The sequence below is a fragment of the Equus quagga genome, chromosome 4 (assembly GCF_021613505.1).
Source record: "Equus quagga isolate Etosha38 chromosome 4, UCLA_HA_Equagga_1.0, whole genome shotgun sequence".
Classification (NCBI taxonomy): Eukaryota; Metazoa; Chordata; class Mammalia; order Perissodactyla; family Equidae; genus Equus; species Equus quagga.
The window spans coordinates 82,681,894-82,706,306 of NC_060270.1; the positions used below are offsets into that span (position 1 = coordinate 82,681,894).

General features: G+C 40.4%; 1 protein-coding gene across 1 annotated transcript in view; it reads right to left on the reverse strand.

Moving 5' to 3' along the window:
* NXPH2 (neurexophilin 2) overlaps positions 1 to 23,965 on the reverse strand; it is a 118,927-nt gene extending 94,962 nt beyond the window's left edge. The window contains exon 1 of the mRNA XM_046659466.1: positions 23,552 to 23,965. Within this exon, the coding sequence (XP_046515422.1) occupies positions 23,552 to 23,602 (51 nt within the window). The 5' untranslated portion in view covers positions 23,603 to 23,965. The remainder of the gene's footprint in view (positions 1 to 23,551) is intronic.
* Between the last annotated feature and the right edge of the window lie 448 nt (positions 23,966 to 24,413).

A 24,413-nucleotide genomic window follows, 5' to 3' on the forward strand; every position in this document is an offset into this window, starting at 1 on the left:
GAAAACCCAAGGGTGAAGGGTGGAGCTTCGTCCAGGACCTCTGAGCAATAAACAACATTGTTATCCCTCGGCACCCCATTGTTCCTAACCCTTATACACCACAAACATCCATTCCCACTGGGAGCAAATTCTTGACCGTGATTGATTTATGCCATGTATTCTTTAGCATTACAGTCCATGAAGCTAGCCAATACCTTTTTGCCATCACTTGGGGAAGGAAAACAATTCACCTGGACAGTAATGCCTCAGGGTTTTATGAGAGTTCCTATTTCTCAAAAATCCTGAAGGCTGATCTGGAAGATAGAAAGTTCCTTAGAGGTTCTATTTGGTTGCAATACATGAAGGATTTACTTCTTGGCTCTCCCTCCCAAGTCTCCTCACAGGAAGACAACATCCACTTGCTAAAGCTTTTAACCTTAAAGGGACAGAAGATCACCAAGGAGAAACTGCAGTTTGCCCAAACTCAGGTTTGACATTTAAGACATCTTATATCAGAACAAGGGCTACTCCTAGGTCCACATAGGCTTCATGGTGTCCCAAGTTTCCCCAAAGCAAAAACTGAGTGTCTACTGTGAGACTCTCTCAGGTTAGTTGGTTATTGTTGAAATGGGATTCCAAATTTCTCTCCATGGCCAAACCTCTGTATGTTTTACTAAAGAATAACAACTCTAACCCAATTTTATGGGAAGAACCAGACAACTTAGCCTTTAAGGCCTTAGAGGAGAGCATGATGAACGCACCTGCCCTTGGACATCCCAATTATCAGATCCCCTTTTTCCTTTGTGTATGGAAAGGAAGGGAATGTCCTTGAGCTACTCACCCCAAAACATGGGGACCACCATTGACTCACAGGGTATCACAGCCAGCAACTGGACTATATCCACTGTGGCATGGGGATGCCCACCCCGCCCCCACCCCGTGCCTTGGAGCCATTACTGCCACTCCCCTTTTGGTTAAGGCCACTGAAGAAACGATTGTGGGATCCTCTTTAACCATTTCTGTACCTCATGCAGTAAAAGGCCTCCTGAATTCTCATCTCACTCAGCAATTTTCAGTCAGCTGTCTCACTTCCTATGAAACCTTTTAACTGTTCCTTACATAACTCTTTACGCTGTTAATAACCTTAACCGTATTACTCTTCTCCCCGCTGTTACTGACGAAGTCCCTCTCGACTGCTTAATCCTGACTTTCTCACAATGATCTGCAGGAAACTCCTTTGGGTAACACCAATGAGAGACTGGCACAATTCAGCCAATGAAAAGCCACTGCACATCAAACTTGCAATTCCTCCAGTGGACTGTTTCTTTACAATAGGCCTCCCAACTCCCCTTCCCTTCTATAAAAGAGTCTCCCTTCCCTTTCTCTCTCCTTTCTGGGGACCTGTATGTGGCTCACCATCAGTGCAGAATCTAACTGCAATTCTTTGCTGATCCCAAATAAATCTATTTTTGCTGGAAAAATAACTGGCTATTTGTTTAAGTTCACCTTTTTTTTTAACCAACATGTCCAATTCATAATGGCTCACAACTGTCTTTGATAATGGCTATTTTTACTAAGGTGGCACATTTCACAAAATATTTTAGTATCCTGCATCAGTTAGGGTACTATGTGGTTTCAAACAACAAAAGCTTGAATACCACAGTGGCTTAAATAGGCAGGGACTCATGAAACAGGAGGTCCTGAGATAGGCAGGATAGGGCTGACACAGATGCTGGACAAAGCCATAGAGACCCAGGCTTTGTCATCATTCCTCTCTGCCATTCTCCAGATGTAGCCCTCTGCCCATGCTTGCTGCCTCATGGTCACAGGATGGCTGCTGTAGTCCCTAGCTACAAGTCTACAATCCAGCTGGGAAGGTGGAAAAGGGGGCAACATGCCAAAGGGCAAAAGCCCTTCCAGCCAAATTTATCCTTATTTTATTCAAACAAGCAAAAGTTTCCTGGAAATAGCACTCAGCAAATTTCTACTCATATAGCATTGGCCATACCAATGTCTTATAGGCCACCTTGTGCTAGAATTTTACAAAGAACAAAGAGGTTGTAGATGGTCATTGTGACAGCCAGCCAACAGTGTCTGCCTCAGACTCCTATGCCACTACTCTTCTATAAGGTGTTACATTAACCATCATTCTGAAAAAGGCCTCAAATTCATAACCTAGTCTAAAACTTTTTTTTCTAAATCAAAAAGTTATAACTCACCTACAATTTATTCATTCTCAAAGACAATTGGGAAAATTAACAAACTCAACCCTACATTAGACAAGAACACATAAGCATAACTGACACCGCAGTAAGATAAATGGGTTACCCACTCCCCAACTACTCTCCAACTAGGGCAATAACAAACTCATCTACAACCCATTCTCCTTTTTTCCCTGTTGCATACTCTTAGTCTGTCCCCATCCCATATCTGCTAAAGTTTTAAGAGCACTCAGCCTGACCCTGTGAAATGGAAAGAACTCTGTTAGAAACGTACCTACCAACGGTGACATCCTGAATTTTATAGAGAGAGTGTGGGGAACCACATCTCATCCACTGCACAAAGGGTCCCTACTTTGGAGGAGAACTGCCGTCAGGATCCTCAGGCAATAATCTATCATTAGAAGCTATAATGTCCACAGAGGAATATTTTCTCAAATGAAGTAGAACCAGCTCCCTTTAGTCTAGTGTTTCTCAAATGTCTCGAAAACCTGCATTAGAAGCCATTTTGGTGTTGCTTAAAATTTAGGCACCTGGTGTCCATCTCCTGAACAGCAGCCCAAGAATCTGATTTTTAGCAATCTTCCCAGGTTTGCTAAACATACTAAACATATTAAAACATACTAAAAGTTGAGAACCAGTTTCTTAGATTAATATACCAGACTCAGGGACTGAGTGCACAGGCTGGCAGAGTTCTCAGTCACCAGACATGGACCTTTTTTCTGAAGCCAAATGCTGATGAGAGAACAGTGATTTCAATTCTTTACAGGAACCAAGCTCAGGACAAAGACCCAAGCTCCCTTTGCCAAGCAAATACCCAGGGCAAAAGCAGCCACTTGACTAAATCAGGCTCTGCCCATACAAGCTTCCAACTGATTAACACTGCTTCCAGGTAAACGTCTATCCTAAGGGAATTTTCAGGGTGCTGGAGCTAGCTCTACCAGAAGCTCAGAGATCCATAGAGGTCCAAAGCTTTTGTCCTCGTTCCTGACCTACTGCCACCATTTGCCCCAAACACCCCCCTCCCCCGTCGCCCCCCGCCCCACCTCGCAGAGCCCATCTAGGCCATTCTAGTCTTCCCTGTCTGTGCTCTGCCAGACCCCAATTACTTATTTCACCAAAGCAGTCTCTAAAACATTCTCTGGCTGCCCATGGCTAACCCCTATGCCAAACAATTTCTTTGTTCTGTATTACCTGATCTCACCAACCACCTGTGGCCGTCAATTGCTCCAGCAATGGGGCAACCTCGACACCTAGTTTCTTGGCCAGGACCCCAGTAGTCAGGGGCCACAGCACACTCCCAGTCACATTTATGCATCAGAGCTTTTCCATGTTAGGTGGCTATATTTCTTTATAGTTTTGAAATTTCTGTGATTTACTAATACATCTGCTGTGCCTCCTGTTGGTTTTCAGCAAGAAGCTGAAGCATGTTCTGTGGCAGAGAAATGAGTGCTATTCTGAGAGAGCATGTTGGAAATCTGAAGGGGGTTTCCTGTGCCATTTGAAGCTGAGAAAGGAGGAACCTGGCTTGGGCTTTAGTACCCAAGTACATCTTCCTCCACCCCCAAAGTTCACTAAAATAAAGTTGGAAAAGAGATTTTCCGGCCGCTTACAGATATAAGAATATTTAACTTTCAAAGATTCTGATTGAAGTACATATCTAAAGTAAAATACGTTTCATCGTGTGCATTCAAATGTATGTATCATCTGAAGATAAAAAAGAAGGCTGGCAGATTCAGCTAAAGAGAAACCTAGGAGCTCAGAGATTTAGAAAATTAAAAGCCAGGCGTCTGAAGCTAACCATTTAAAGCGCTTGTAGGTGTTCAAAGAGGGGGTCACGGGAGTAGTGCTCAACACACCAATGTCATCACATTTCAGAGTACAGGGTGACAAAGGTGGAAATCCGAGATTAGGTTTGTTAAAATCCAGAGCAGCATAAGGGGCAGGCACAACTGGAAGGCAGAGTTTCATTCCTAGATTAGAGAATTACGGTATATACAGAACTGGAAAATAGTCAGGACAACATGGGTCCCCAGAGGAGAGCTTAGCAGGAGTGTCTGTCGGAAAGCATACGAAGCAGATTCAAAGCAGAGTGTATGAGAGGTGGGAGAAGAGGGCAGACGTGAGGACAGAAATCATGACTTTTGCTTCTTTTATGCCACACCCTCTAGCCTGTCACTGACATATCTGGAGATGAGAGCCTTGAACTCCACTCCATGATATCATCAACAAGGTCAACTCGCGAGAAGAGAAGTCCACAGCTATGGCATTTGTTACATCACCAAAGGAACCAGATTTCATGCCAATGCTGTACATCTCTCTCCATGATTTCACACTCTTCCCAGAAGCCTCTAGCATTTCAGAATTCTTAACAAAAACTTCAAATCTCTCATTAATAACATTCAAAGATGACAGCTCTTGCTCACTGCAGGGACTCACAAAATACGGTCCTTCTATTGCAGCCATTTCATTTAATAACAACTTGGACAGTTGCTTTGGTTCTGCATGTCCCCAGTATAAATCCAAAGACAAATAAATAAATCAAAACCAAACACTACAGAGAGAATTTGCTCAATTCCTTGGTCACATGCTTTCACCGTGTTAATTTTGTTCTACGAACGTAAATGCTGTACAATATATAAGAAGGACTTATTATACTGTAATATTTTTGTTGTGCAGAACCCAGAAGAAAAGCTGTTCCTGGATGAAAATGCAAGTACCGTCCCTGAAGGCCTCTATGGGGATGCTGTGGATAAAGAAAGGATGCCTTTATCACAGGGGAGCTTGCGGGCTGTGTCTCGCTTAAACCATAACTGTCTGCAGATAATACTCTTCAACTGAAAGTAGACCAGCTCCCTTATCTGCTGGAAATATGCTTGCTTAGTATAATGAGAAGAGGCACCGATCCCTACAGAGAGCTTGGCTCCTTAGGTCAGGCCACACCTACTTACATGAACCATTAAGTTACATTACATCTATTTATACATAAGATAGGAGAGTTCGGGATATCTCGTTACATGAAAGTTACAGTGCTTACTGGTAGGTAAAGTGATGATTGTTAAAAGCATATCTGGTGTTGGAAATTTTTAAAAGTCTCAATCATGAAATAATCACCTTAATTAACACGAAATAAAAATCTGATACATGGTAATTACAATTTGAAAGGAGACTAAATTAAGCTATACCAAGAAAGAGCCCTTAGGATATAAATATCAGCAAATTAAATCTATTACCTCACAAAAATATAAATAAATGAAATGAGATTAACATAGAAAAGCACTAAAATATCAGAATTAAAACAAGATGAGAAATCTTGATCATAAATTTAAAATTGTGGAATGTCTAAATGCTTATTTTCATGGTATTCTGCTATCAAATGACTGACTCAACTTTAGAAATAAAATTTTTTCCTATGTGATTTATTTTTCTAATTATATAAATATCAATACACTAAAAATGGACAATATCACGGCATATTGTACTAGAAACACGAGTCAATAATAATGATGGGAAGAGATTATAAAGCATTATAAAGTGGATGTTTGTAAATGAACATCAAATTTTATTCGTGGCTATCTGTATTTATTTCTAAAAGGGTAGACAATGAAATCAACCAGTTCCGTGGCTGCTGAGAATACCCTTTCCTTGTCCTAAAAGAAGAAAACAATTGTGAGAGAACCAGACAGAGCAAATGACAGTCTATTTTGGTATGGTACTTTAATCTAGGTGTAGAAGTTTTGTCCCAAAGGATACTTATGATGAGATCATTAAGAACATGGAAAACTAAGGGCCTTTTCCCATATAAATCCAGAGGTCCAAAACAAAGGGGCTTCAGCCACACTTTGAAGGAGGTCAGGGACACTGAACCAGCAGACTAAGGGCTTAGATTTAATTAGCCACCCAAATTTCTTCTCTTTAATCCGTTATAGGTAGTTTTCCATTGGCTTTGAAGCACAGCCTATCAGGGGGTTACTGAGTGATCTCTCCCAACAGTTTATTCATTCATTCATTGGATGCCTACTCTGTGGTTGGCTGTGATATTACAGAGATTGACATCCACATTCTTCATAGATTTCACTTGAGTTAAGTGGAATAGACAAAGACGTGAACCTGCAAATACAATGCCATGAGATAAATGCTACAACGGAGGTGTGCACAGAGGGTGCAGGAGTCCAGGGAGAAGCACTTAACACACCTTTGGAGGGCAGTCTGCAAAAGCTGAGAAAACCCCTCGTGACCTGAGGCATTCTCCCTCCAGTGTCACCGGCAGTGTAATCACTGTGGCTGCAGCTCTTTCCCGAGGGGCTGGCTTATATTCCACCCAGCAGGGGCAAGGCCTCCAACAGCATCAGAAATTCACAAAGCCAAAGGACATCTAAGAGACCATCTGGTCTAAGGGTTCCCAAATCTGGCTGGGCCCCAGCATCACCTGGTGCCTTGGCCCCAGCCCAGAGACACTGATGTCACACGCTTGAAGGCTATGAAATCGCTCTCTCACTGCGCTGTTGCAGCCAGCCCAGGGACCTGCATTTGGAAAACAATGAATCCAACTACCTCAATCTTCAGAAGGAAAATTTTAGAGGAAATTCATACCTACAGAACTGAAATGACTCCATCAAATTTCAGGCATATTAGGACAGCCCTGGTAAAACATCTGGCAAAGAAATTTTTAGCCCAAGTACTTCCAAAAAGTATTTCCAAGGCACATGACGTAAGTCATATATAATAAGACAATTTGTAGCTGTATTCAAGATTAAGAACTATATTTAAGGGTAGAGAAAACTTCAAGAAAATTGGGTTTAGTTCAGGTACTTGTTGCAGTTGAGCTATAAACTAGCTCTGCTCTTCCTGGTAAGAAAAGTAAAAAAGGAAACACCGAGTTGAAACTCTCATTCTTTAAATAAGGATACTTGATTTATCAGGAAAAGAGATTTTTGTCCCTAGGAATAGATTCAAAGGAAAAGCTTAGCATAGTGCCAGCCCTACACAGACACTTAAACTGTTGAATGAAGGAATGAATGAAAATATGAATATAAGCGTTACCAAAAAATGTTTTTCTATGGCCATTTCCTACATTAAACTTTGATAGATGGGTTATTTAGGCATTTGTAGACAGTGACAGTAGCGTGATATAGATCCCTAACTTTAAAGGTAGAGATAAGACATCCTTCTGCCAATGAAAAGAAACCACTTTGGGCTGGTCCCGTGGCCTAGTAGTGAAGTTCAGCATGCTCTGCTTCAGCAGCCTGGGTTCAGTTCCCGGGTGTGGACCTACACCACTTGTCAGTGGCCATGCTGTGGCAGCAACCTACATACAAAATAGAGGAAGATTGGCACAGGTGTTAGCTCAGGGACAATCTTCCTCAAGCAAAGAGGAAGATTGGCAAAAGATGCTAACTCAGGGCAAATCTTCCTCAGCAAAAAAAAAAAGATACTACTTTGATGTGGTGGGGAAAGTTCAGTAGGAGAGTGTGATCTGTGTGTACGTATGTGTGAATGTATAAAGGCAGGAGCAGGAAGGCACTGGCCAGCCCAGTATGTCTGTAACATACCCACTCTGAAAGCTACAGAAGCCTGTGCAACAGCCCAGCTGCAGTCCACTGTGGCTCTCACTTATCCTAATAAGTAAGGTCATTACTTATGCATAGCTATAATTTCATGAAAATATTCTATTTCAAGTTTTAACACCAGGAGGGATTCCGTTTACTTTTTTATTCCTGTTTTTCTCTGGGGGACAAGATGCAACCCTCATAGTATACCTTTGTAGTTATTTTTTTTTTAAATGAGAATTGCCTTAAAAGAGAAACTTAATTAAAAATGCATTCCAATGTATAAAAAGTGATTCATATCATTTATGAAAATAGAATAACTCACAGTTTACATTTCAGTGAACTTGAAAATGCCCAATTTTTCAATAAAAAGGAAATTCATTCTAGCTCGTAGGAATTGAACTTAATAGTTTTAAGCTACTTTTTAAAATCTCAAAAACACCAGATCAAATTTTCCACTCAATAGTGCTGCCCTTCAGTTTTGATATCCATAAAATAATCTGGGCTTGTGATAAACTCTTGGAAGAATGCAATCCCCCTGTATTTTAATTGTAACACATATGCATGTCAAGTGTGATTTAGTTCACATTTTTGTTAAACAACTATTATTTATGATCGTCATTTTCAGTTTTATTTGCTATCTTCTACAAAGTGATTTTTTTCCTCATTACCGTGTTTTAAAATATGGAAATTCGAAGGCTTTACTAAAACTCTCCAAGCCAGCCCTAACAACTGGTAAGATCTGTACCTGAGGCAAAATAAAACGTGTGAATTTCTACTAGAGAGGGAAATCTTATCCAGGAGGGGAATATCAGGGCAAACACTGATCATTCATTTCCCTTAAAAAGGAAAATCTGTCAAATAGAGATGTGTGCACTGGGCACGGTGCTTGACAAAGTTGGCATTCAAAAAGTATTGGTTGAATTGAACTGAACTGAAGGAAAGCTGCCTGAGATGGAAAAAACTGTTAAGAAAGAAACTTAGTCTATGCAAAATACTGACCCCTCCCCCCCCCCCCCCCCCCGACGGTTCAAAGACAAAGCACTGGATCAGATTAATTAGGAGAGGCCAAAAGGTCACTTGGCTCAGCTTCTCACAGCCAGGAAGCCCCCACAGCGGCGGTTCTCAACCAGAGCGTGTTTGCTCCCCAGGGGACATGTGTCAATATCTGGAAACATTTTCGGTTGTCACAATTGGAAGAGTGTGCTACTGGCCGGGGATGCTGCTAAACATCCTACACAGAGGCACAGGACATCCTTTTTTCCCCTACCCCATCCCCAACACAAGTAATTATTCAGCCCAAAATGTCAATAGTGCTGAGGTTGAGAAACGCTACCCTACAAGCATGACTCAACAGATTGCCTCTGCTTACCCATTTTCTTTAACTTTATTGAGGTACGGCTGACATACAAAACCCTACACATATTAAATGCATACAACATGATGAGTTTGGAGATGAGTACACACTCATGAAACCATCACCACAGTCTATGCCATGGACATATCCATTATCTCCTAGTGAAGATGCACTCATGGCCTCATGAGCATGTCTCTACAACTGCTGGGCAGCTCCCTCTGCTAAAAAGACCTCCTCTATTTTAAAACCCACAGAGTAATAACATCTGTCAAAAGGGCTACAGAAAAAGAAATGCACAAAGAGAAAATTACATTTTAAGGTCTAAATGCCTTTTCCAGATGTTAATATTAAATTTAATCTTCCTAATTTATTTAAATGATAGAAGAAATGAAAGTGATACTGGCTCAACACAAGGTTGACATAAGGGAAGCCATGTTGTAAAAAGGAAACCATATTGTAACTTTAAATGACCTCTGACTAACTAGCCCAGATATGCTCTGTAGATTTTGAGGCCCCTCCCAGCTGCTTTATGATAACTTTGTTCTTTTGAATTCTTTAGGAATGTGATGACCTCCAGGCAGAGAGCTATGCTGATAGCCATCATCAATGGCAACTGAAAGACCAGGGTATAGGGTGTTGCTCCATTCTCTGATGCATATCTGGTAAAACAAAGGACTGTTAGGAACTAGGACCAGATGTCTGCCCCACCCAGAGACTAACCACTTCCCCAACCTGGTGACTGGCCCCATATAACTGGCCTGTAGTCTTTGTTCTGGGAGATGGTTCTTTCTGACATGAGTTGACCATCTTTCCTCTTGCTAGCAAGCTGTAATAAAGTCCTTTCTCTCCTACCACCCTGCCTCCTGACTATTGGCATGTCTTGTGGAAAGCAGACGAGCCCACATGGGCGGTAACAAAAGCACACTGTAAATAATTACATTTACATACTGAATTTTTGTTGGTTGTATTACTTTTAATTCTTCATCTATTTTTTAATTTATTAACATTCAACAGCTTCTCTTAACTTCTTACTGTGAAAGATAAGGAAACTGGCATGCTCACCTGTCTTTGCCTCTTGTATTCCCTTTACCTCCAAATTTTTATTAAATATTTTAGTTCATTAATACTTATTATAGTTACATTCCATTCTTGAACTATATTTAAATCACTCATGTTTCGTGTATAAATACATTTTAAATGCAGCAAACTAATAAATAGCATTTGTAAAACTGAAATGATTTATATGGAATTCCCTGCAGAGCCAAAATGTGACGGGACCACAGAGAAGGAAATGGAACCCCACACCTTCCCAGGGTCAGAGGCTAACGGGTCCTTCTCTAGCTTCCTTCACCTCTTCAGATACCACTGTATCCCACATCATCTCCTTGTCCTATATTCCCCCTTGTTTGTGAAGTACCTCTTTGAGGATTTTTCCATATGGAGTGAGTGGTAACTCCCCTGAGATCTTCGGGTGCCCCAAATGTCATTGTTGATTTTCTCTTATTTTCTCTTCCTCTTCTTCCTCCTTTTTCTTTCATATTTGATTTTAAATTTGAATGTCAGTTCAATATCCCTTCTCCCTCAGAACTCTGAAGGCATTGTTCCACTGCTTCTCACACCCAGTGTGGTTAATGAGACATGCTTGTTTTGTCCGTAAGCTATCTTGTTTCCCTGAAAGCTCTTAGGATGTTTTATTTTTATTTTGGAGTTCAGAAATTTTACCAGGATTGGTTTAAAAAAAAAAAAAATCAGCCCTTTCAACACTGTTTCTTTGACTGTCTTCCCTCCCCTTACAGCCTCGTTACCAGTTTCTGGGGTTCCTCACTGGATTTTCTAGATTTATCCTCTGTGTCTCTTCACTGTTCTCTCCTATTTCTCATTTTTGGTTTTTTGGCTCTGTCATGGCGGATTTCCCTGACTTCACCTTAGAGCTCACCAGCATGGTCTTCAGCCCTGTTCTTTTCAATCTTTTCCCCAACTTTTTAATTTTGTCAGTTATATATTTCATTTCCAAGAATTCTTTCTCATTACCCAGTTGATCTTTCTTCATAGAAGCCTGCTCTTATTTTCAGGATGCAGCACTTTCTTGATTCTGAGAATATTAATTAGGAATCTTTAAAATTGAAATCTGTCCCCTGTATTATTTGTTTCTGCCAAGGTAGATTCTATTTGTTTCTCTTTATCCTTCTTTTTTTCTTCTTCTTCTGTTTGGTTTTGTTTTGCCAATGATTTCTCTTAAATGCTCTCTAGTTGTCTATGCCTATTTATGAGTGAAAGACCACACTGATTAATACAAAGAGCTAGAATGGGTATTCTCTGTCCGTGTTTGGGTCTCTTTGTCCAACAGAGCTTTTCCTTAAGGGGCTGTGCTGATCACAGGTTCTCTAACGGGGACATATCATGTTGATTTCTTAGGATGTGTGGAACTGTTCATCAACATGTTCCACCCTTCTTGGGGCTGGCCCCATGGCCCAGTGGTTAAGTTCGGTGCACTCTACTTTGGCAGCCCAGGTTTGGTTCCTAAGTGTGGACCTACACCACTAGTTAGCAGCCATGCTGTGGCAGTGACCCACATACAAAATAGAGGAAGACTGGCAACAGATGTTAGCTCAGGGCTAATCTTCCTCAGCAAAAAGAGGAGGATTGGCAACAGATGCTGGCTCAGGGAGAATCTTCCTCAGTAAAAAAAAAGAGTTCCACCCTTCTCAAGCCAAGGCATATGACCCAAGCCAACTAGGCTCTCTCAACCAGAACACGACATCTTAAAGGAAGTAAAACAAAGACTGGAGAACAAAAAGATTGACATCTATTCATCATCTTAGTTAATTGATATTTTCTTGATATCTAGACCTTTGATTCTGCTTTAGACACGCCTGCCTGCTTCTCCTTTTTTGTGAGCTACCCTGTTTCCAAAAACACCTTCTCTGCTTATGCTTGTCAGAGTTAGTTTCTCTTGTGTGCACATAAAGAACCTAAACTGTTGCAGGTGGAAAGGAAAAGTGACCTTTGTTAAGCTAATCCTAGGTACTAGCCACTTTATATTTTTGTATGTAATCATCATAACTCTATGAGATAGCTTATATTACCATTATTTTATGAGGAAAGGAACTAAAATTAAGTAGACTTATTGGCTTGTCCAAAACACCAGAGAAAGCACTGGAATCCAAGTCAGTCTGACATCAATACTATGCTTTCCCTTTACTCTGAAGTGTTCATGGAGTATTAAGGACACAGACCTGATTGCAGTTAAGAAAATATAATGAAGGCCGGCCCAGTGGCGTAGTGGTTAGTTCACACACTCCACTCTGGGGGCCTGGGGTTCGCTGGTTTGGATCCTGGGCACAGACCTACATACCACTCATCAGGCCATGCTGAGGCAGTGTCCCACACAGAAGAACTAGAAGGACTTACAACTAGGATATACAACTACGTACTGGGGCTTTGGGGAGAGAAAAAAAGAGGAAGATTGGCAACAGATGTTAACTCAGGGCCAATTTTCCTCACCAAAAGAAAAAAGAAAGAAAAGAAAATGCAATGAATATTGGATGAGAGATTTAAGGCTGGGAAACCAAGAAGAGAAATTTAGACTCAACATGTTAAGAAAAAGGGAATCACAACTTCATTCGTAATAGTAGAGTGGCACAGTAAATCAAAGGAGAATTTAAGAAAGATGATTCTGTGACATGTGGAATGAATTTAGAAAGCTCACATTGGAACAAAGTAGAGGAGCTACAAGGCTGCCATAGTGATGAAATGGCAGCAGGTGGAGAGAAAGAAACAGTTTACAGAGGGATTTGGAAGGAAATTTCATAGGACTTTGAGACTGAATGGGTATTATAAGGGATGAGGAAAGATGAGCCAAAGTGACGACAAGATTTCCAGCCACAATGAAGAAAGCTGAGTGAGTATTTACTCTGCCTCACTCCCAATTCCCAAAGAAATGAACTAGGAATGCAAAAGCAAGAATGAACGCACATTGGTGCTAGAAAGAAGAAAGGGTGTCAAGAGTCCACAAAATTTGAGAATCTCTAGAAGATATAAAGAAGAGTGAATCAAAATAATGGAAAAGCAAATGTGCTTAGCAGCCTGCAGCCAAACAAAGGCAAATGAGAACAGCGTCTGAGCAGTAAGCTGGCATTTGCCCCCCACAGAGTACCCTCTTCCCACCACCAAGCTTGGTGCAGGAAGAGCTGGGAACACAAGCAGGTATTAGGGCGGCTACACTGAGCAGAAAGAGGGATGGAGTTCTCCACACTCACCGCTTAACCTGAGTCTTCATTCAGCCTGGACCGCTTAGTATACTAACTATGAAATCTGCCACAGAAGGTTTCTATTTGCAGTGATAGACCCAGAGAGAGAAAAAGGGCAGGCCCTAGCTACTACTCCTCCAAAACAAGCCAAACTTAAGGAAAAAAATAGGGTGCAAATTCACAGGTATGGAGTAAATTTCTAAAAATTAAGGTAATAGTATATATAATTACATGCTAAATAAATGTGAAGATACACAAAAAATGCATTTCTTTTGCAAAATGCAAAATTAATAAAAGGGATCCAATAAGAGTTAAAAAGAAATCTGAATGGATAAAGAGCCATAAAAGAAATGAAAAGCTTATTAAAAAATCTCTCCTAAAACAAAAAAGCTCAAATGGATTAAAATGATTCCCAAGAAACTCCCAAGGGAAAAACAATTCTCAACTATTTTAACTTCTCCCAGAACGGAGCGCAAAAAAATAGAAGGCTCTCTAATTATGATCCTAGAATAATCCTGATGCAAAACCTGACATGTTTCACTTTTGCTATATTTCACTTATGAATATAAAGTCAGCAGTGTTCCTAAATAAAATACTAACAAAATAAAAACACACATATCAGTGTATTAAAATATAGATAATTCAACTTTGTTCAAACAGCTTAACATTAGGAAACCTATTCATAAATAAGAAACATAAGCAGGTTAACATTTTTTAAATATACGATCATTTTGGGGAATGCTAAACGTGTTATTTGAAATCAACCTCTATTTTCGACGTAAGTTTATTTTAATCTGGAATATAAAAGTATATTCTTAATTAGATACATTATCAGAAACTAAAAACAAACATCATATTTAGTAAAGTTTACATTAAAGTTTGAACCATGAAAAAAATACCCATTTTCACAATGTTACTCAACAATTCTATCCAGCATTATTCTATCCAGTACACTAGGAGAATAAATCTTAATTTAAAAGGCATAAATGTTAAGTAGAAAGAGCTAAATATAAGATTATTTACAGGTAATATGATTGTCTATACACAAAATCCATGACAATCAAATTAAAAATTATTAAACTAATAATCCAGTTCAGAAATAGAACTAATTCAAACACAAATATACTAAAATAAATAGCTTTCCTATATTCCAGCAAAAAACAATTTTAAAATTCAGGCAGAGAAATGGTATCCACAACAACCCCACAATATATAAAATATCCAGGAATAATAAAATAAACAACAATTGTGCAAGAACAATATAAAAAAGAAACCATAAAAGTTTGAAGTCTTTAGGAAAAAAAAGAATCGAAAAATGGAGAATTATTTAAAAGGAAATTCATAAAATAAGAAATACAAATGGTTCTTAAATATGAAAACATACTTCACCTTCCTAATAAGTAATATACAACACATTTTAAAAACAACGAGGTGTTTTCCTGGAGTAGATTGGCAAAGATTAAAAAAAAAGAACAAACCACTCTCCAGGTAAGGATATATGCACGCCCATACACTAAGTGGTAATGAATTTTCATATAGTCATTTACGATAAAATTTATATTTATCAAAATTCACATTGTACATTCTGACATTGAACTAGTATTTGCAATTCCAGGAATTAACTTTATAGATCTACTCACAAATGTACTAAAAAAATTCAAAACCATCAAAATATTAACTAATAAGAGACTGATAATTATCAATGCCACGAAATACCATGAATCCACAAAAATGTAAGTTGTCCTATCCTGTAGAAAAGTGGCCACAATATATTATTGCATTAAAAACATGTTACAGAAAACATTGTGTTGATATAATTATGATAAAAGCACACATCACCATATCCATAAAAGATTAAGCTACTAACAGGGATTATCTCAGTGTGAGATGGTGAAAGCACACAGGGGTGAGAATGACTACTTTAAAAATTTCAGAATATTACAAAAAATGCAAACAGAAATCTTATAAGCAGACACAGAGACAAGTTCTGAGTGCAAGTGATTTATAATGAAGCGCTTCCAGGGAAGTATGGGGAGGAGTGGGGCGGCAGGTCAGAGAATGGGAGGAAGCCATGGACGTGCACGAGCTCAGACAAAGGCCCCTTGAGGGGAGCTTCAGCCTGCTCCCACGAGGACACCCCAGGGTATTTGTTACACTTCAGAGCAAGGGCGTGGGCTTTGCACGCCCTGGCATCTGGCTCTTAGTGCTTTCTGGCGAGGTGCGTCCAACACCTGGAGAATCCTGGGGGGGAGAGTTAGAAGGCTACAGATGCCAAGAATGAGAATGGAAACCAAAAAGGGAGGGGGGTGCATAGAAATGCTGAAAAGAGATTCCCATTTGTCCTTAGAAAACGAGCATTCAGTGGCCCTTAACAGAAATGAAGGCCTTTCTCTCTCTTCTTGTTCATTTTTTCAGTCTGAAGTGGTACACGTTGAGATCCTGAGAAACGGCAGGAACTCTCAAGTCCTCTGCCGATTCTGACTGGAACCACGTTACTCGGCCATCAACTTAACACTAAAGCTATATAAAAGCTGGAGCACTTGGCAACTACACTCCGTGAGGCTAAATTTTAAACAGAACTCCTGACTAAGGGACAGGATTCAAGAATTTGTTTATTCTGTTTAACTTGTTTGACTTTATGACAAACTTGTTTAAAACACTCCTAAAATGAATGAGTTGAGGTTTCTATCTCAGTGTGGTTGCTGAGCAGAACGTGATGTTTCCTAGAAATGTCCCTCAAGCCCACCACTCTTGGTGTCAATGAGGGATCTCACAACCTTCTGCTACAAACACATGCTGCCATGACCTAACAGCTGGACCAGGTGGACAATTCAAGTTTCACCTTTTGTGTGGTCTACAGTCTGTCTCGGAAATCTTCAATGCTTTTTTTCTTCATCCGTAAAATGGATGCAATAACTATCGCTCTGTTACCTTTCAAAGCTTATGGGAAGATGAACCATGAGGTCACAAGCGTGAAAGAATCTTGTAAACCATGTAGTGTTTTACCAAGTCACTTGTAGGAACAAGATACTAGACATTAAAGAGGGGGAGATGGAGACTTCAGGATCTGAATCCATCAGTGCTGGAAGGCACTTGGCTCAGGACAAAGGTGTGCAGCTTTGGACATGTTGAATCTGAGTCGGTAGTAAAATACCCAAGTCAAAATGAACAGTAAGCCATGGAGATATGGCCTTGGAGCCTGAGCAATAGGGTAGGAACCCAGGTTCGAATTTGGCAGTCCTCAAGATGGGAGCAACAGGTCATCCACAAAATGGAAAATACACCTTTGAAAACTTCGTCTCCCTTTTCATTTCTGTAGCCACATTCCTTATATTGGTCCCAGATGTCTTCTGTTGGGATTATCCAAATGCAAAACTTTATTAATAAAAATTATTATTTTTATTACCAATTGTTAAATGATTCTTTAGAGTCCCTATTATCTTATTGTATACATTATCCACTCAAAGTATTGTGCATATTGTCAAAATCAATCAACCACTTTCACTGGTAAGTCTACACACATAAACAAGGGCTAGAACTCTGGAACGGAAATCACAGGGACTTTTAACAGCCATATAAATTACACACATGGTCTCTCCCTTCAAGTAATCTAGACTATTCCTTAAATTACTTACCATTTTGAGTGAATAAATACACATGCTACGTAACAAAGTAAAACAGGTGAGATTTTAAAATTTTCAGTATATATGACAATGCTTAAAAAAGCACAATCTTGCATATTCTTGCATGAAGAGATTCACACGAGTGTTTTCATGACCTTAGAATTACTTTATTTGGCCCCAAACAACAATATCACAAAATCAAGGCTCATTTTTAAAGGCATTTACATTGTTTAAAGGATATTTGGAATGAACCCCAGGACTGGTCAGTCTGTTTTGACTGGCTTGTCTCCTAACGTTAAGACCATTAACAATTTTCTCCATCTTCGACAGGTCTCACATGCCAGTTCTTTTTTGGTTTTTCTTTTAAAAATTTCATACCATTTACAACTGAACTCCTGAAACCTTGGAGTTAGTTAAAAGTATTCCTGATTTAAATAGGCTGGATTCTATTGAGGTGTACAAAAGTTACATGCTAGTTTTCTGGTTGAAAGTACAGTGTTAAACCATAATGTTGCTTATCTTAATAATTAGAATTTAACTGAGAGTCAATTTACTTTCTATTTAAATTAAAGCAATGACTAGATGTAAGCAGTCTACAATTTTAAAACGGTATATATAGAAAAAGTCCTGAATACACCATTTTAATTTAAGTTTTATTGATTTTGTTGATTATATGCGTAGCATAAGTGCTCATCAATTCCTTTTGCCTCGTTTCACTAAATTTTCCTTTTCCCTAAGCAGGGATAACATTAATCAGTCTTGCAGTGTTTTAAATCTACTCTAAATATATGTATCATTTGTGCTGTGGTAAACAGCATAAATTCCATGTAAAACTTATATTTAAAAAAATAATGTTTGTATGTAAGACATATTTGAAATTGTACAGTAACTAAAACTGTAATTCATTAAAAAAATCCAAAAATACTGTTACTATATATATAAAAAAGGAAAGAGATGTTAGAAATCATTTTTCATCTACTTTATCATTAATGACTTCCTTTTACAGATGAGGGGTGTGAGGCTGTTAAATGACCTGCCCAAGACACATACACACATGTGTGTGCACACACCCGCCCCAACACTCTCATTCTCGGACCAGCTCTAATGGTACTGCTATGTTCTCAAGGTCAGCTATAGTCTTAATGTAAAGTCCGGGTCAAAACAGTCAGTAAATAGTCATTGAATGTGCAATTTATTTAGAAATAGATCTCCAGTCTCTTGACACCAAATGCATGGTTCTTTCCAATACACAAATGGAAACATTTAAATTGTCCTCCTTTATCCTGTAGTTTTATTGCGAGATTAGAATGGGATAAACGATGTGAAGGAAACTTGAAAACAGGTAAGTACATGCAAATCTGAGACAGCATTATTATCACCGTAGTTTAAGTTGATAAAACTTCCCACTTCTATTACCATAGGTCTATAAATCTAAGAAAGGCAAAATTTACAAGAATGGCAATTTTAAAGACAACTTTTAATTTCTTGAGTGATCTGGCTAGGAAAAAAGACATAGTTCCTATAGCTTTTGGGTTTAAATAAAGAAAATTTTATTGTTAACAGTAGTTCTATAAAGAAACAGAATTCCTTATTCTATATTGATTTTACAGGATAATGAACCAAACAGTTATTTGAAAGTTTTTATCTAGATTTTCATAAGTAAAAATAACATAAAATGGAAGTTTTCAATCAATCATACGTTAGAATTCTTTCTATACCACGAAAATCTATACTGCAAATTTGCTTTAGATCCTTTTTTATAGAGCGGGATTTTGAAATAAAGAATGGAGCTGTCATCAATACGACTGGTCACTTCACAAGTAATAAAAAATTCAAATAGACTATTAGCAAATAAAGACTCATAAAAACACTGACTAGGGCATCTGAATTTGGCACAATTAAACATACTCATGATGAAATAGTGTTACAAAATCTTAACAGTGCAATAAATAGGTTAACTGAGAAAAGATTATTAAAATAACTTAAACATATTACAATTTAAATTATAACCAGTGTGCAAGAAAAATATGGAAATTAATTTAAGTCATCATCCTGCATACTCTAAGAACACCTAGAGAGTAACCTCACATGGATGAGTGCTCAAAATCATTTGGACCAATTTTTTAATTTTTTAAAGCAGCTTTAAAATAACTGATTCCCAAATCAAGATATTAAATGCCAACTTCTAGCTGGCAATAATGCTTCCGGCTAAGATAGAAATGAGATTCTTTACAGAAACGCTGACACAGCTCTAACTGTAGGCACTTGAGTGTGCGGCTCTAATTCTTTTTTCAAATCTTACCCAGCAAAGCTTCAGGTAAAGGAGTCCACAGAATGTGTAAACAGTAAGGGACAGTCCTAGAGCTTTGACAAAATCACAAATCTGTGACACATTTCTATTCATCTTTGATTGTGAGTGCTACGTGACTAAATCATTCAAAATGTACTGATTAGCTCTTTAATAGATAAAAAGTGGGCAAGATATTATGAAAATCAACATTTCCTAATTCATTCGATTTGCAAGAGCTACACATTTTAAGCTGACAATGTAAAACCTCGAAAAGGTTTTTCCAAAAAGGCTTCCGCCTTATTTAGCATTTTGACCATAAATCAGAAACAATAAAAAAGAAAATTAAGAAAAAAAATTACAGAACAAAGATGAAGAAAGCTTTTCTTTTTCATTTGGAAATCTATTAAACTATGAAATAAGTTGCCAAGAAGAGTCAGTTTCCTATGTGGAAAGCACATAAAACTGAACCAGATAACATAATCTCAGAAGAGGCCAAGGGAATACAATTTACACGGGAGGTGTGTGGCTGGGACAGAGGATTTAATTGTCTAATCCTAATCCTCATATTTAAAAATGTCTAAGATAATGATCCTTTTAATGAGGAGGTAATTTTAAAGCCCAGCCAACTCTGCCCTAATCACGATAGGGTGGTGTTTTTTCTCCTCCGCATTGTTATCCAGCCAACAGATGACCATCGATCCTACACTGGGAAATAGTGTTTTGATGTTTATTGATCAAAACCGTACGAGGGAAATTGTGATTTATGAATGGAAGACTATCATGAGTTATCACTTCTTATAAATACAGAACTGGGATAAGCATATGTTAGGAATATCACATTAAACAAATACTAAAATTATTAATTTGTTAAGGTAAACAAAAGTATCTTTAATAAGTTTATGTGGGTCAATACTATATAATGAGGATGAACTTAAAATTGTAACATCTTGCATCACAATATTCTGATTTTGTACGATTCTAAAAATTTGCTAACTTGCATCACTTTTAATTTCTATTTTACTCGAGTAACTCATCATTATAAAAGAAAAGCAAGTTGAAATGTATAACGAACTTATTTTAAAAATCATCGCTAAATTTTATCTTAAACTCAAGCTAATCATCCATTTAAATTCAAATTTAATCTTTCACAATCTGCATTTTACTTAAAGGCAAAATTCACACTTATTATGAGTTATAAATTATCATGCAAATCTCTAGGAAGTTGTCAACTGGGGAAGTCTTTACCTTGTATCATGGCATGAAACAACACTCACTTTATTATAATATTAATTTCAAATGCTAATTTTCTCTTCATTAGATGGCAGAAAAGAAATAACGTGCTGTTAATATTTTTATAAAGAATATGCTTCTGAATAAGAGTTTCAGAGAAAATAATACATTCAGGACTGATATTTAAATTTTGCAAATGCCTAGTAATCCTATTAATTAGGTATAGAAGTCTGTTAAACACACTGAGCACAGGCCAGGAAAATCAGGCAAGGCCAGGTCACATAAACACACACTTCATAGGCTACCTGCAGTTTTATCAAGGCAGCTTATTGTTTTCTTAAAAATTTTAAATATGACAAAAACATGTACAAACATTTTAGTTATTGTAAAAGCATTATATGGCTCGTGACTTATTTGGGCCCAACTCCCTGTGACTGCTTTCAGATGAAACAAGGAATTTTCTTAAAATTAAATTTTCAGTATTCCCAAAGGAATCCACTACTCATTAAAAATTTTTAGCATCTGAAAAAGTATGTTCTTCAGGCTAGCAGCGCAAAGGGAAAAGTAAAATCCAGTTCCAACAATTACCCAACTTCGACTCCCTCCCCATCAAGGGCAGATTTACTAAGTACATGCGGGTCCTAGAAAATTAAAAGACTAGTTTTCAAATCTAGAAAACATTTCATCTACTTGCTGTTGGGATTTACCAAAGAAGTTCAATGTCAGCTGAAAAAGGTAGAAAAAAACTAGGAGCCATCCAAAGGGCCAAGTGATGATCTGTCCTTTTGGATACCAGCTGGGGTGGGGTGCGTGGAAGGGTTGGGGGAGATTTTAATTTGGGTCTACCCTGTTCAGCCACTCTGTTTTCCTTTCACATCCTAACCCCCTCGTGTTATAAGGCTGAAAACAGCTCCAAGAATGTAAACAGCCTTTTATTGTCCAAAAGGATGGCAGTGTAAGGAACGTGGCTTATCACACAGCTGCAGCTCCCACCTCACTTACCATGATAAAGTGCTCCAGGAAAAAAACATTACAACCCAAGCACAATCCCAACACGGATTAGAATTGGACATAAGCTTCCTTAAAAACTAATCAATCAATCCATGCTGTAATATTAGAATCTGGCTCTTAAGGAGGGTATATAATCCCTTCAAGATGTATTTCCTGTTCCTTATTGACTACGGTGGTGTGAAAAAAAGAAATCTAACATTTCCAATACAGTAACGGATAGGAGAACTTTTTCCCAACACATGCCCAAATATACCTCCTCATCTTTAAGTCAAACACAGTGAAGAGATACACAGTTCATGATCATCGAAGGCAAAGTTAAATTAATGAACTAAGAAATTCATGCAGATATTCTGAAGACCCTACCTGAGCACCCGACTTCCCCAGGCTGTTAGAGTTTTACTTCCAGACCATACAAATGCTGCTTTGTTAGATCACCTTTCATTGCAACCCAGAACAAACATTTTAAAGAGCAAGTGATACTAAAGACTAATATGGCATATCTGTTGCATGCATAATGCCTTGGATGTAAATTTATTTTAACACGCAGTATTGTACATAGCCAGTATGTGCGGGCTCATTCAAGGACATTTGGGAACATCACTGCATTTTCTTCTTGATGCCACTGAAGAATTTCTCAGTTAACACTGTGCAGGTGAAGCTAATCTCTGCTCTAACAAGAATGGACAGGCCCTTCAGTACCCTCTCCCCTTCTCTAAGACCTTTGAAAGTCCCTTCCATCCTCAAAACTTGCTAAGTATGTCTGCCTCTACAATATCATACGTATCATAGAGAAACTTTCATAACTTACTTGATCTTTCCCTTTAAAGGGTAATAAGAGAGAGAAGAAAAAAGGCAGGCAGAAAAAAAGAAGGGAGGGAGGAAGAAGGAAGGAAGAATGGAAGGAAGGAAGGAAGGGAAGGAGAGGGGAAGGAAGGAAGGAAGGAATCATCATTCTCTACGTGGCTGGTTTTCTTAACCTTGTCTTAACAGCCCAGAGCTAACTGGATAAAGTCTTAAGTATGAGGACGAAAGAAAGCGTGGAATCTGGAGAAAGCTCTCTTAATAGCAGCGTATCAAGATTAAGTGCCAAGAGAGCAGAAGAAATCCGTCACAGAGGCGAAATGAGCCAAAGCAGTCCCCTTTTATAATTTTACTTTAAAAGTTGTCTTCTTGAAGGTCTTACTCGGGATCTCCCTTAAATATAATGAACTAGCAATATATACAGTATATAGGTATATTTCGGAAGGAGAGCGTGGCGCCACGCGGGAAAACAAGGACAGATGAGAGTTACACCGGGGACAGTCGTCTCTATAGAGCCTCGCTGGCGAACCCTGAACCACCTTCTACTACCCTTCCTAGTCCTCAGCGCCCCCTGAGTCGTCCAGACCAGGCGGGAGGGGTCTTCGGAAACATGCAGAGGTCCTGCGTGGAGTTGGGCGTGAAAGTTACATCCTGTGTCCCCGCCGGCAAAAAACCCCATGCCAGTCCCCAGCGCCAGACGGAAAACGAAGAGAAATCCAATCGCCCCTAAACTCAGTCTTCTGCCTAAGTTTTCCCCCAGCAAGGCGTCACTAACTGGCCCTGCGAACGAGGATGCACGATGCCATGGTTTGTAAGAAGTGTCTGTAGGCATCTGGGCAAAATACCACGTGAAAAATAAACCCCACCAAGCCCCTCAAATCCTGGGCTGGAGGCAGGTCTTTCAGCCCATCCTCATCATGTCCCTCTACCTTCATCCCTTGACCGCTTCGCAAACCTCTTCCTTCTCCCGCACCTTCTTCCCGGCCACTTCCTGCCTACTTTTTACCCCAGCCCTCAAGTTCCAATCCTTGCTAACCCCCCACGCGCCTCAAGGTCCCACTATTCCATTCTCCGATTCTTCTCTTCCAGCCCCTAAGGCAACCCCAAACTCCCTGCACTCCGCACGCCCCCAGTCCCATGTCCCAACAGCCCCAGGCTCCGCTTCCGAGTTGGGCACCGGCGGGGTTTTCCCGCCGAAACCTGTCCCCAGCGCGTGGGGCGCGCGGCGGGCCGGGCACTCACCAGCTGCAGCAAGCCGGGGACCACCACGAGGGGCAGCGGCCGCAGGCGCATGGTGCCGGGTGGCGCGGCGTCTCACGAGCTGCGCGCCCTCGCCTGCCTCTCGCGCATCTCCACTTCGGGGGGCAGGACTGAGGACGCCAGGGACACAGCGCGGCGCTTCCCTCCCGGAATCCGAGCGCAGCGCTGCGCCGGCCGGGTGGGTGGGCGGGAAAAGGGGAGGGCGCGGGGACACGCGGGAGGTTCTTCGGGGGCCCCCGCGCGCCCCTCCTTCGACGGGGCCGGCAAAGGAGCGTGCGGGCCGCTCGAGCTCCGGCACAATGCGCGGAGCTCCAGCGGCGGCCGGGGGCTCCTGCGTCCTGGGGTCGCCCGCGGGCCAGAGACTGCGACTCGGGCGCTTCAGTGCCGGGTTCCCGCGCGAAGCTGCTCTGGAGATCCAGCCTCGCCGTGCGGCTGCCCGGCAGAGCTGAGCGCGTCCGGGAGCCCGGCGAGGCCCGGCGCCTCCTCCGCCCACGCCCAGCAGAGGGCCGGGCCGGGTGCGCGGCTGGGCCAGGCGCCCTGCCCACTGACCCGCTGTGGTTTTGCTGCGGAGATGGGAGCCAGGGGGGCGGGGGTCTCTCTGCGCGGATGAGGGAAGGAGTATGCCCGGAGAGCACCCAGGGAGTTTCAGGGGAAGGCGATCGCAGGGTCGTGGGGCGGGGTGTGGGGGGCTGAGAACAAGAAAGGCTGGCGAGGGGAGGCGGGGTGCTGGAGCCCGGGACGCCCGGCAGAGCGCCCTACTCTGAGGCAGAGCTTCGCTTGGAGAGCCCCGAGCAAGGGGTACAAAGTGTGGTTGGCGCCGCTGGAAGGATTTCTGGAAGTGGAA